This window comes from Diceros bicornis, chromosome 38, assembly GCF_020826845.1.
Source record: "Diceros bicornis minor isolate mBicDic1 chromosome 38, mDicBic1.mat.cur, whole genome shotgun sequence".
NCBI classification, from domain to species: domain Eukaryota; kingdom Metazoa; phylum Chordata; class Mammalia; order Perissodactyla; family Rhinocerotidae; genus Diceros; species Diceros bicornis.
In genome coordinates, this window is record NC_080777.1 from 12,344,117 (window position 1) to 12,358,547 (window position 14,431).

Sequence of the window (14,431 nt, forward strand, 5' to 3'; positions counted from 1 at the left end):
GGAAGGGGATACAGCGCCCCCTAGCAGCCGTCCTCAGAGAACATGCACCCACCTCACTGCATTCACTCACTCCAGGACTGAGAGCTTCACCTTCAAAAATTATGCACCTCACAGAGGGATTTGTTTTTTGTTTTTTACCTTTTTGTATTGATATGTAACGCACATTCAGAGAAGTACACAAGTCACAAGTTCCATAAAGTTTCACAAAGTGCACACCCTGAGGTAACCAGCGCCCAGATCAATATCAGAGTATTTCCCACATCCAGAAGCGCTTTCCTATGCCGCAACCCACCCACTACACACCTCCTCCCCACCCCCAGCCCCCGGAACCACTGTCCTGACTTCTAACACCATAGATCGATTTTGCCTTATGCAGTTTCCTTTTAAGAAGTTGGATTCCAGAGATGCACAGAAAAGACTAATTTTTCTTAATCAACAATATCTGGGAGGCGAGGGGCTTGTTGAGCCTGATCAGGGTGTTCTACTTTGTTTTCAACTGTCAAGATCCCTAACTCCTTAACACCACATAAACTGTGAGGAATTTTAGGGAAAGAGTCGTCTTAGTGAGAAACCTAGCAGCGGGCAGAATGCCAAGTGTGGAGGAAAAGTGGAATGAGATAAACAAGACGAAGTCGTTGTGAAGAGATAGGGGCTACGTGAAGCTGAGGCCTCCAGGGGAGCTGCAAGGATGGCAGGAAACTGAAACACATGTTAATATTTTTACCAAAGAGAGAGAGAAGAGATTTCCAACTTCTCCTAGCAGTCTTCAACCCATCCTTGTCTCTTTCCACTTTTTTCCCTATTTCTAGAGACACTGTATTCAGCAAAGCCACATGCCCACCTCTTTACTTTAAACAAGCATTGAACAACAGAAGTATAACGTGAGCCACATATGTAGTTTTTTTATTGTGGTAAAATACACATGACAGAAAATTCACCATTAGTGACATGGAATACATTCACGATACTGTGCAACCATCACTGCTATCTAGATCACGCCAGAAGAAAACCTCATGCCCACGAAGCAGTCACTCTCCTTTCTCAAAATCATGTGATGCCACCAAGGAGGTGGCAATGCCTTCACTGCTTGTGTGATGTACAGGGCTGAGGGCCTCTTCCATCCTCACTAAGAGGACTGCTAATCTTCTCTCCTTTATACAACATCTGCATATATAATTTAATCTAGTAGCCACATTAAAAAGGGAAAAAGAAATAGATGAAATTAATTCTAATAACTTATTTAACCCAATATATTCCAACTGTTATCATTTTAACATATCATCATTATAAAAATGATTGCTGAGATATCTTACACTCTTTTATTTGTGCTAAGTCCTTGAAATCTGGTGTGTATTTTATACATATAGCATACTTCCAGTTGGACCACATTTCAATAGCCCCATCTGGCTAATGGCTACCATGTTGGACACTGTGGCTCTAGACAATTTGTACAATGCTATCAATATTCAAAATTATCTTTTTAAAAGATGACTATTAAATACACAAATATTCTGAGGCTATAGTTTTATTTTAAGTATAAATTTTCTTAATTATAAGAAATACTATATTTGGAAACTACAGAAAGAAAAATTACCCATAAGCACCAACACAAGAAAAACTATGATGACTTTTTAGCACCGCGTGTGTTATGACTTCTTTGTAGTTGTCTTCTCATCTTTGTCTGCACCACATAGAGGCATTACCACCACTTTGAGGTGGAAAACTGAAGGTCAACATGACTACTCACCAGAGGCAAACGTGCAGGTTTCCCCAGGGTCATGATTGTCTGTCATTCCACAGTCCCGGGCAGTGACCCCTGAGGACAGCTTCAGGTTTGTCGTGTGGGTGACAACCCTCCTGTTCCATCAGCAGTTCTCTAGCAAAGCAAGAGGTCATAGAAGTCCAACCTAGAAAAGTGGACTTGAATTCACTGCTCTGTCAAAACTCCTTCCAACCTTCAGATCCTTATGGCTCTCTCTCTCACACACATTTGACCTTAAGTTTGAAAACATGACCTGGGTAATGAGGAGTTTGGTGAACTAGCTTGTGTCTAAGAACTCTTTAGACCTGAACATTCCAGGGTGCTAGGATGCCACTCATTCCCTCCACCAAACAGACACACACGGACACACAAACAGACACACACATACACCCACGCACACGCTGCCCAAGTGTCCAGTTCCAGCCCATAGAAGAGCCCACAGAAGAGTAAGAACACCTCTGTTCAGCCTTGCTAACTGGCTGGGAAAACCCAGAGAGCTAAACAGAAGCACATTTTTTTAGCATTCATGCTCAGAAAGAAGAAAACCTAGCAGAGACCAGACTTAGTATCCAAGAATGCAAAAACATTTTTTTTAGATTCCCAGAAGCTTCATGCCACAATGCCCCAAGTTGGAAAAAAAATGTGCCATTTCATATGTTTATAACAACATCTGATTTAATATTATACAGTTTTGCTTAGTCACAAACCAGAACAAATACTTTCAGATTTATTACATCCTTCTATTCAGAGACTTAAGTAATCATAGTTAATAATGCAGCCATTCCACAGCCCAAGGAAAAGGTTTATAATTCTTTGGGATCGAAGATTCCTGAGAGACAGGTTATTTTCAAGAAGGATTTAGGTTTTAAAGCTCTTAATGAAGCTTGAAATTCATCTTTTCCAGTTCACATGAAAAGAGTTTCCTCTGAAGCTTGGCTGGCAGGTAGAAAGAGAGGAAAACCAGTTGGCGCACAGAATCTCCCTGAGCTCTTAGAGAGTGTGCCAATCACTCATCAGCATTCCTGATCCTTACCTTGTCTTTACAATAAAAACAAGAAACAAAAACAAAAAACCATACCATTGGCTCCCATGCTCTTTGTCAATGCTGTATCTTGGCCCTCCTTCCTATTTGTTGATTCATTAAAAGGTACTAATTGATTTAAAATGGAAGCAAATGTTCTTACAAAACATACTCTCTCATTTATTCCCCCACACATACATGCACACACAGGCATTTGTTACACAATTTGTACACAATTGTGCAAGGCCCAAGCATTGCCCCTTGCTGGCTAATTAATTCAGGATTAGTTGATGATGTGGTAGTTAACTCAGTTGCTTGGAGGTCCAGGTCATAGGTTCAGTGCCTCCAGAGCTTTGCTCTCTTTCAGGGCACAGGGGGTCCTCCTCTGCATCCCGAAGTGGATCCTGTGGTCCCCTGAGCGCTGGGGGATGTGTTTGGACCATACAAAATGGGCACATCCCTGTTTAACCATGATGTATTCTAGTGAGCTCTATTTTGCTAAGAAAGCGAGGATTTGTCACACCATTCTTGACACACCATTAAAGAGAATGTCAACCTTAACGTGGGGTGAGAACGTGTGAGTGAGAACTTGGTCTACAGAAAACCAGGTAAGAGTTTATAAGAGTTTGGGATCCTTATAAAAATGAGGATTCCTAGGTCCCATGGCAGACCCACCACACTGGGATATCTGGGTGTCAGATACAGGAATATCCACTTTAAACAAGGTTCCCCGGTGATTCACAGACACACTACAGCTTACATACACTAGTCTTAAAGTTCCCTTCAGTGAGTCATAAGCAAATGTTTCAAAACTAGATTGTAGGATTAAACCAATTTCCAGTTGAAAATATTATCACTCAATTAATTCTTGCCAACTTAGTTTTTAGAAGCACATTGCCAGAAGTCAAAGCCTTGAGTTCTAATTCTAACCCATCGCCTATAACATGAACTTAACCTTCTAAAACCTCGCTGACATGAGTTATGAAATCAGGGATAAGGGTGATTATAACACTGAAGCGGCTTACAAAATGCTGTCCCGTCCATCCGACTGCACTGGATTGTCAGGAAGATCAAACAGCACGTAGTGGGTGAAGTGCTCTACAGACTTCATGGTATTCCACAAACGCAAGGGACAATTAGAATGTAGATGTAGTTTTAGAAAAAAAGTCCTATTTATTTTTTTCAGATCAAAATATCTGTTTTTGATAAAATCTAGGCTGGAAGATGTGGTTTAGCAATAGAGAAGCAATGGAATTTCTAATACTGAATCCCAGTACTGAATTTATCCACCCAACCTCAGGCAGCACCTCTACCAACTAGTGCAGGGTTTTTCTGCCAAGCTCGCCACCTGGACCAAAGAGACCTGAGTCCCAGCAACTTGAAGGCAGGCAGAGCCCAAAAAGAAACGGGGAGGAGGAGAAGCAGAGCTCAACTGTTGCTCCCAAATTTACCAATCAGATCTCTCCTGAGTAGAAGAATGTGAGAAGGCAGAGAGGGACCAAGACTAACTCATGCCCCTTCACTGGATACATTAGGGATAAGTGTGATTATAATACTAAAGAAGCTTGCAAGGAAGCTACCACCTCTCCCCCAAAATTCCCCAATTTTTTGTTCTTTGAACCCATTATGCTTAACCATTATGTCTATGGTCAACTGGAAGTGAAGACAGCATCTTCAGAAAGGAAATTAGCCCCCATTCCCCACACCAGCCACTGCTCCATTATAGATCTTCCCAGGCAGGCAGTATGGATTTTTGCCCCATAAGGTTCTGAGATGGGTCAGTAGAGTAATTATGTTCTTCAAGGCCTTTCTAGTCATCATGGAAAATGCAGATGCTCTTCTATTTTCCAATTCAAATGATTTCCAGCCACATTAACCAACATAACCCATCAGAGGTTATGCAGTAAAATCCAATGATATCATAAAGGCACCCCAAAAATAAAATGCCAACAATAAGACATTCTACACTTGATCTTAACTCCCCTCTCAATATCAAATTACCAGGGAGTCCCAAGTCCGAAATTAAATCCCCTTACAAGTTAAGGTCCAAACAAGTTAAAACAAGAAATTAAAGTCTGAAGTTAAATTATCTCACCCTCAATCAAGATTAAGTTCAAAGACATGACATTTCAGTTTATTGTTCTCTGTAGTCTCAGCAAGAAGAGTTTTTCATGTTCTGGGTGGAGTTTCTCTTTCAGTGGCTGCAGCCTGGGCTGTCTTTCCAGGAAGGGGCCTTAGAGTTTGGATTAAATCAACTCCAAGTCTCTGATGTGCCTCACTCTTTTTCTCCTTTTTTATTATTATTTTTTAATTGTGGCAAAATACACATAATTTAAAATTTACCCTCTTAACCCTTTATAAGTTTACACTTCAGTAGTATTAAGTATATTCACATTGTTGTGCAACCATCACCACCATCCATCTCCAGAACTCTTTCCATCTTGCAAAACTGAAACTCTGTACCCATTAAACAATAACTCCCATTCTCCTTTCCCCCAGCCCCTGGCAATCACCATTCTACTTTCTGTTTCTATTAGTTTGACTACACTAGTTACCTCATATGAATGGAATCATACAGTATTTGTCCTTTTGTAATTGGCTTATTGCACTCAGCATAATGTCCTCAAGGTTCATCCATGTTGTAGCACGTCATAATTTCCTTCCTTTTTGAGGCTGAATAATATTCTATAGTATGCATACACCACGTTTTGTCTATTCATTAGTCTGTTGATGGACACTTGGGTTGCTTCCACCTTTTGGCTATTGTGAATAGTGCTACTATGAACATGAGTGTATGTGCCTCACTTTTTAAATAGATCAAAAAGTTTAAACCACACAGTACTGTCCCTATACCAACAAAATTTAGAAAATAATCTAATCCCCAGTACCAGAGAAGTTTTCCAGGCAAAATCACATTTCTAAAGCCCAGTATATGGTGCTGCCAAAGGCCATAGCAGATTCAGAAGCAAAGATTCTTCTTAGAAGACTCTTCTAAGGGAAGAAGGGTAAATGGTTTTATTTGAAGTGCTCATCGATCATTGCTAGGTGACTATAATCCACACTGAGGTTAATTATGGCACAGTGTTTACCATATGTGGGGGAGATGAACTCATGTCTGTAAACAGTCTGCTCCCTCAGCGAGTCGCATTTGAGACATTACTGCCTTAAACACATTTTTATTGTTCAAAATAAAAGCACGATTAAAAAGGGTTTCTTAAACAAGGATTTAGTTCCTGCCTGAGAAGCTTAAAATGTGGACAACACCCCATAAAGGCCAACACTTCTGAGTGAGGCATAATGAAGAGGAAGACAAAGTGTTCAAGCCATCCTACCGCTCATGCCCAGAACATCATCTGCCAACATATGGGTTGCCAACAGGAATGATGCAAAATATCAGACACACATCTGTGGAAAGGGACTCCTCCCACAGGCAGCATGGTGGTGGGGCAGGAGGGATTAATATAATTAAAACTTTAAGACGCAGTCTAACTCAGGAAAATGTGGTTGAGCAACACATTGCTAAAACTTGAAATCCTTACTTTATTTCTTTTCAAAAGCCCTGTGAGTATAATGAGAATACGCCTTTAAGAACTAAGATTCACCCCACCAGGCATTAATGGCGTCCAGAAACTATGTGAACAATCTTACTCGACATCCCCAAGACGTTTATATCTGTCCAACGCAAAACCAGAGGGGAAACATGTTAATTTTCTCAGGCTTTTGATAGCACGTATACAAGATCTCTTAGCCCCACAAAAAGCTCCAAATATATTCTCTAGGACTTCAACTGCCTTAAAATATAGACTTACATTTATCTTGGCCACATTAACGAGATCTGTTTGACCAATACATTTATATTTATGATGACTAAGGGCAGATTATGGTTGTTAAAATTTGTCCTTGGGACATGAAAACACTCCTCTGTCATTAATACATTTTGTAATATAAACTATGATGTCAGGTCAACGTAAAGGGTAAAAACGTTCCTAAAGTATGCACACATCATTTTTTAAAGCAATTGAGCCTAATGGAATAACAAAGGTCATCATAACAAACCATTACAGCCTTGGTCTTGGCAACTCTGGCCACAGAAGAATCTCCAAGAAACGATCATCATTCCTCCAATGTTATGGCATCCAGACGACAGGAATGGCTCGCAAATGAGTCATACGGGCTCAGATCCTCGGTAGCTATGTGAGCACTGGACAATCAATTATTCATGTGTTTACAAAGAGCTTTCGTGGTTGATGTTAACCAGAGCTGCTTGCGAAGAAGAGCTCTCCAGCTGTCCTCGGCCGTCCTGGGCCTCCGACTAACAAGCTGCTCTAATTGCTGGGCAAGTCATCTGGAAGGTGCCCCTCCCCTAGACCAAGGAAACTCAGTTTTTTATTGTGTAAAAATATTAATCAGAAATAATTATGACAATAATACTTTATTTACAGTACTCCTAGAAAATCCCAAAGAGATAGAGAGAGAGAAGTTAGACTTGACTTAGATCCACAAGGCTCCACCAGGACTGGAGTCTGGACCCTTGAAGACACAGATGAGGGATTGGTAAAGGGTACAGAGAAGAGAAAAAAGAGACAGAATCAGGGGCTGTAGGCTTCATGAAGGAGGAAGGAGGAAGGACTCTAGAATGCTCTGTGAAGGTACAGGAGCATGACTGAGGACCACCAAGGGTGAATAGATTAAATTGGTCAATAGCCCAACATGAGTGAACTTGACACAGCCATTAAAATCAGCCTTGGAAGACGCTGGATGGGAAGTCACTTCTTAGCCCCTTTTGTTACTTAATACAACTTACAGCCTGTCCAGGAGGACTAATATGTGATGAAGGCCAACTCCTATCTCTGAGCTAGGCTGAAGAGCATGGGACCAGGTGGCCCCACAGGTCTTCTATCAGCTGTGTTTCAAGGGAGAGCAGGATTGTAGTCAAAACTGTGGCGTGGGCCTCTTCCTCTGAAGATTGTGCAATCAGAGCAGACAAAGGGATATCTCAGGTACATTTTTATTATCCTAATTCCAGGAACGTTGGTCATACTGAGCCAGAATCTTCTCCTTGCTTGAAACTGGGTAACTTCAGGTGCTATCATAACTCACTTGTCCATTTCTAAGAAAGTGGTAGAAGCCAACAATGTCTGTTCTTGCGAATATGAGATCATAGTATAAAGTGAATATATATGTATGGTCAGGGGCAGTAGGACCTGTGGAGTAATTCTGCTTAATGTGGTGGGAAACAACTCCCATTGAGAGGAGCTGCAATAGAAAGATAAAGTTAGCAGATGGAAAGATGGTGCCCCTCCCCAGAGCATGAAGCATCCTGGAGCACTATTACTATGTGGCACTGTTCTAAGGCCAGGACTAGAGAGTCTGTGCTCCCCTGCCCACTCTAATCCACCCTCTCCATCCATGAATGCAGGTTTGGAAATGAGTCCAAAGAAAGGGACTGCTTCTCCCCAAGAACCATAATAGGAGAGCTGATCTAAGACACCCTCTCCACGCCTCCTCTAACTTCCTAAGCCCCAGTCCCATCCTTCTGCCCCAGTCAGAGGGATGAGAGAGAAGACAAGAGGAAGCATCCCAAGAGAGGCCTCCTCCATGTAGCAAGGGGCCCTTTTAGCTTCTTTAACCTTCCTATGAAGGTATCTCTCCTGCTAATTACACTTCATTGCCACTGGCTGGCGCTCCCTCTAGAGATCAGGGCAGTGTTGCTCAAAAGGTGGTTAGAAATAGAACTTTGGGGAGGGTGCTGTTCAACACTAATAGAATTCTTCACCGCAGGTCTCCAGAGCCTTCCACAGTCTGCTGGGCCTCTGAAGAGGAGTGAGGCATGTAGGACTTGCCAAAGTTGTTGGTCCATGGAACTCTTTTTTAGGAGCATCCCTCCAGGAACACTTGCAGAATTCTATGGACCAATAAAACTTAGGGTGGTGCAGTGCTAGGGTGTGGCACCAACATCCTGCTTAGATCTAATATTGAGACCTGGTCTGAGAGCTGCTCTAGCACCTTTGAGAGACTCTCATATATCTGCTCTCTGCCATCACGGATTGCTTTAATTCGTCACCCTCTCAGAATTCTGGGGGCACCTGCCTGGCACTCCATCACTATGGGTAACAGCCTCATAGATGGGTTCCCAAGCTCATACTCGGCCAGTCAAGCTTGTCTGGGCTCCACCCACACTCTTACCAAATCGGCAGGCCTCCCACAAGCGCATTTCCTCACCCTGCCCCCATATCACCAAAGAAAGAAGGAGAAAAGGAGTATATTTCATTGCCAGACACCTGCCTTATTTCCATCAGGCCCACCCTGATTTCTTTCTGCTCTGTGTGTATAAGTTGCTGCTTTTATCCCCTGGTTGTAAAGTTCTACCTTTTCTGTGGAAGAGTCAAGAAAGTGAGCCTTTAAGCAGACAGCCAGGAATCTTTCCCACACTGCCCCTTTCAAGATCTCCAGCTCTGGACTCGTAACTCTCTGCTGTGACTGCAGTACAAAGTTGTCACCCAGAATGAAACACTCACCAAGGTGGGTGTTTTGGCTTCAACTTGAATGTCCATCACCTGCCATAAAGAGACCTCTCTGAGGGTCTGTCATGGTCTATATTCCTGATCCTATATTTCAAGCGGAATTGTGTGCAAATGTTCAGTATCCAAAATAAACAAGACATCAATCCTTTGGCATTAACCAACTCATTAAATATAAAGTAAACACAAGGAAAGGCTTTTAAATCTCACTGACAGAAAGCTTGGCAACTACTCTGAGATTCTAGAGGTCACTGGAACTTCTCTCTTCAAACAGGAATCTTCCTCACACTATGAGGAGCAGAAGGAGACTCCCCACAAATGAGGAGGGTGTTAGGGTACCCCTTCCATGTGAGGATTGCCCTGCAATGCAGAGAATGACAGGGTCTGTATGAAGTGTGGCCTTTGACAGACATCGGATCACTGGGGAAGTGGATGTTTTTGCAAGGGTTAGACTTTCAGGTCTAAGGCCTTCAGCTTGCCACTGATTACAAATATCTAGGGATAGCTACCAAACCAACCTTGAGTTTCTCATCAGTGCCTAATTATCGGCTGCTCTCAGAACCTACATTCACACGGTTTCCTAAATCCTGTGTGCATTCTGCCGTGGGTTCCTGAGGTCCCATTAGTAACGTTACTTGCTGAACTCTTATCTTTGCCTCCATCTATCTGTAATTTCAGCAGAAAGTAGATTTATTGGGGAAGGCGATGGGCCAGGTTATCGGATTAGTTGTTTTAACTCTCCACGCCAAGTGTACAGAAAACGAATTGCAATAATCCACCAACCAGAAAACATATACGCATGCACTTGTTCATTTGTAATTTTATTTCAGAGCTAGGCTAGATTCCAGTGATTACTAACCTCTTTTGTAAAATCGAAGTGAAAAATGCCAAGCATTTGGTAAAAAGCATGTTTACTTAACAGTCCTTCAAAGATGGGTGTTCACCTGGGGATGCTCGTGTGTGAGCGGGTCCATCCGTAAGAGACTCAGCTCTGGTCCGGCAGCAGAATTACTGGCTTTGCCCATTCACATCAGTCAGCTTCAAAGTCTGACTTTGTGCCAAGAAATTAGTAATATCTGAAAGTATTCAAAGTAGCTTCCATTTATTTATGGTTTTGAAACATTTTTTCACGATTTAGTCAGCTTCCTAATACAAAAGATATACTTCGCCCAATCTTAGATCATTAAATCAGTAGAAAAATTAGATGTTGGTTTTTAAATGAACTGACATATGTTTTCCTTTTCTTCTTTGAAAGGTTTTCGGTGGTTTATTTTAAATCACACAATCACGTAGTTCTTCTCATCCATGGGCTTTAGAACTTTTCACCCTGAATTTGAGGAGGAACACTCAGCCACGAGTTCATGGGACCAGTAGGATCTAGGAGGACTTCATGACTGTACGGCTACCCTTTTAGGAAATCAAAGGCCTATGGGCAGAGAAGCAGAGAGCTCCTGAAAATTACCCCACCTGCTTTTTCAAAAAAAAAATTTCTAGGATAGAAAACTAAACCCCAACCATAGGTTTCAATCTTTTCGACAGCATGGGCTGAACTGACATTTAACACCACTAGATGGCATCATCTCCTTTCAAGATCGTTTCTTTTTGCTCTGCTATTAAGAAGGGCACCATCATTTCCCTGCGCACCATTGAACAGCATCTCAGACCACATCAAACTTTCCCTCTCTAGTGCTACTGTCCACTCTCATACATTGGGGAAAGTTTTGGATCACAAATGGGATATATTTGATATTTTGTTTCACCGCAAGGAAGTTTTTGTCTGTCTTGCTTTTCACATGTTCCGTCTCACAGTCTGACAGCAACATTGCTCTCAGGAGTTGATTTTCTACCTTGACGTTTCTGCTGCCCTATAGCCCAGAGGCACTGCGTGCGATAAAGGATCCATCAAATCCTCATGGATGCTGTCTGAGAGGCAATAGTGCCAGATCTGAGCTGATTGATGGAAAATTAACATCTGAAGTGTTTCCTGAGGGTCAGGCTCTTTGTGCCCTTTCAAAAGCTAGTCTAGGGCTTGAGGTGAAAAGGGAAGTAACATTCCAGCCTTGTTTGGGGAGCTACTTAATTTCCATTGCATGCCCCATGCACAAGGTAATAAAACATTCCAGAACATTCTTCTCCCTTGCCCACTCTTCCTTTTTCTCTTCTCTTCTCTTTCCCTAAGAAGTGGTAATGAGATGATGTAGGTTAGCCCTCTGGGTAGGTGAATGGAGAAAGAGAAAGAATTATTTACATCCACACTCATAGTTAAACAAGAGATCTTCAGAATCCTGTCTTGTCATTTAAGTGACTTACTGAAGTCCTATTAAGTTATCAAGACTATATTTCTTTGTTTTGTGCACTGCGACACATTGAGATGCAAGGAAGTCCAAAGGACGAAAAACTTGGAGATCACAGATCTACAAAAAATGCTGAAGTGTGAGTTCCAAAACACTGCACTTCAAGTGTTGGCCTTTTTGAGGATATTTTTTTTTAGGCATCTGATACTCCAGGACATAGGATTCCTATTACTGGCCCAGCAGGTACACAGGGTCTCCCACTTGGATTGTCCCTGGGTTTTCCAGAACAAAATATTGTCCAAAGAGAGGTGATTTTCCATATAACTTTTGTTCAGCAGGGTCACAGAGGCGATAACTGCAGAAGGAGAAAGATCGTGATGAGTCACTGCCAAACAGAAGCAAGACCTCAAACAGCATGTGGTTTCTTCTCAGCTGAGGTAAGCATCCACCCCACACAGGGCTGCCATGTTACCCAGCTCCAGAGAGCACCATTGCCATGAGAGTCTAACAGAACAGCACTTTCTGGAATTGTGTAGTGAACAGCCTGTCCAGTGCACAAACTACAGAAACATAACCAGTGGCCGTATCCCCACATCTTTTCTCCATGTAATGTTCCCTTTTTCAGCATTAAGAGATGAGTACTCAATATGCTGAGACACATTAGATTACCTTCCTTCTCTCTAAGCATCTCTCCTCCTGCCGCCTCCATGTCTATCACTAGAACCACCATCCCATCAGTTACTCAAGCTTGGAGCCCTAGAGACATCCTTTACACCTTCTCCCTCACTTTCCATAGATGCCAAGTCCTGAGGCTCTTCCTGCACCACATCATTTGAATTTGCTCACTTTTTCTCCATCACAAGTTTGCTTCAAGCATGCTCCAAGCATGCTCTGACTATTGTAATAACTTCTTAACCAACCTCTCTTCCTCATTCTCCCTTCCCCCCCTTTCAATTCATTGTTGACACTACACTATATTACTTCCTTAATTTTGCTCTGGTCTTATCATTCCTAGGCTCAGAAACTTTCAACGGCTCCCCAGTGCCTAAAGAATAACATTCCAACTCTTCAGCCTGGCGTGCAAGGCTCTCTATCTGGCCCCAGCCAGCTTTTTCAAACCTGTCACCCTCTGCCCCTTATATGCACCTACACAGCACTCCACTGGATTCATCAACATCCTTTCACCTTTACATTTTACCGGCTCGGTGACTCCTCTGAGATTCCTGTGGGATGCCCCTCCTCCAGTTTCCAATGCATTAGAATTCTACCTCTTCCTCAAGGCCCAGCTCGAACGCCACATCTCCAAGGAAGATAGCCCAGGATCCCCCAGCCAGGAGTCATTTCCCCCTCCTCAATATTCTCTGCCTGCCCCTCAAACACTCACACGCCATGCCCTGTAGTGTCAGGGCACACGTCTATCTGTTCTCTAAGACAGGGAGTCCCTGGAGAGCAGGAACTGTGTGTAACTCTCTTGTACTGCTTACACTCAATGTTGGGTCACATACGTCACCGGTTACCCACAGTCGTTCGTTAAATGGAGGAACGTGTTGGTGAGTAAAACCCTCTATTAGAAGCAGTATGAACATCTTTGTCAGGCAGAAAACCACAAGAAGCCCCAGGAAGAATGCACACAAGCAAATATGTGGGAATAACATGGCGAGATTCTCTCTTCTCTGCCCCACCCTCCACTAGGAGAAAGTTTTCCTTCAGTTTCTCATTTAAGCTAACTCCAATTTTACTTCCTTTTTATATTTAAGGCATTTTTATAGAAAGCATTAAATTTCCTTCTACCATGCTTAAAAAAAAAAAAAAAAACTATTGCAACAACTTGGTCCTAATTTTGTTCTTCAACTCAAAAACGGCCAATAAGAAAACGGAGAGGGTCATATCTAGAGCCTCCTTCTGGAGAGCTTAGCTCCTCCCCAGACTGCAGGCTCCACGTTCGAAGGCACCATGTCTGTTTTGTTCATTGCTGTATTCGTACAGCTTTGTATGGTGCCTGCTACACTGCAGCCACTCAAAAAAAAAGTTGGTCGAGCAGGGGCCGCCCGGTGGCGCAAGCGGTTAAGTGTGCGCGCTCCGCTTCGGCGGCCCAGTGTTCACAGGTTCGGATCCCAGGCTCGCACCGACCACCGCTTGGTAAGCCATGCTGTGGCGGTGTCCCATATAAAGTAGAGGAAGATGGGCAGGGATGTTAGCTCAGGGCCACACTTCCTCAAGAAAAAAGGGGAGGATTGCCATCGGATGTTAGCTCAGGGCTAGTCCTCCTCCTCACAAAAAAAAAAAAAGTTGGTTGAGCAAACAAATGAATAAGTCAACCAATGAATAAAAACCACGATCTGCTGACCCAGTCTGCCCCACCTTGCCAAGAGGACTCCCTCACTCCGTAGTCACATGTCTTCAGTGACCTTGGACCCTGGGAACCCAGGCACCCCTCCTAGCCCACCTCTCTGCTGCCCCCATGCAATACCAGGGACATTTGGGGATCTGTGTCTGTCGGAGGGTGGCCTCTTCAGGATCGGGGCAGATCAGCTACTTTTATGGCTTGAAATATGGCTTGTTGCTGCCAAGCCCCGTAGCCAGGGGTCCTGGGCTCAGATTATCCCAGGAGGGAATTGAGAGTCAGAGTTCTGTGCATTGACAGTTTGTAAACAACATCGCATATATTATCCCTTTCCGTCCTTACAACAAGCCTATGTGGGACTTTGTATTATCCCCACTTTCCAGGTGGGTCTCAGAGAAGTAACCCATGTGCCCAAGATCACAGATCTAAGTGGTCAGGCTGGGGCCAGAACCCAGGTCTGGCTGCCTGCAGAGTCAGGACTCTTCCCAC

At 43.1% G+C, this 14,431-nt stretch overlaps 1 protein-coding gene and 1 non-coding gene across 2 annotated transcripts in view; both read right to left on the minus strand.

Moving 5' to 3' along the window:
- Nucleotides 1-1,041: 1,041 nt before the first annotated feature.
- On the minus strand, nt 1,042-1,164 carry LOC131399605 (U6atac minor spliceosomal RNA). Its single transcript, XR_009217164.1, has one exon. It is a non-coding gene; the product is annotated as a U6atac minor spliceosomal RNA (small nuclear RNA).
- Nucleotides 1,165-10,464: 9,300 nt separating this feature from the next.
- MTARC1 (mitochondrial amidoxime reducing component 1) overlaps nt 10,465-14,431 on the minus strand; it is a 31,751-nt gene continuing 27,784 nt past the window's right edge. The window contains exon 7 of the mRNA XM_058533673.1: nt 10,465-11,953. Coding sequence (XP_058389656.1) covers nt 11,827-11,953 — 127 coding nt within the window. The 3' untranslated portion in view covers nt 10,465-11,826. The remainder of the gene's footprint in view (nt 11,954-14,431) is intronic.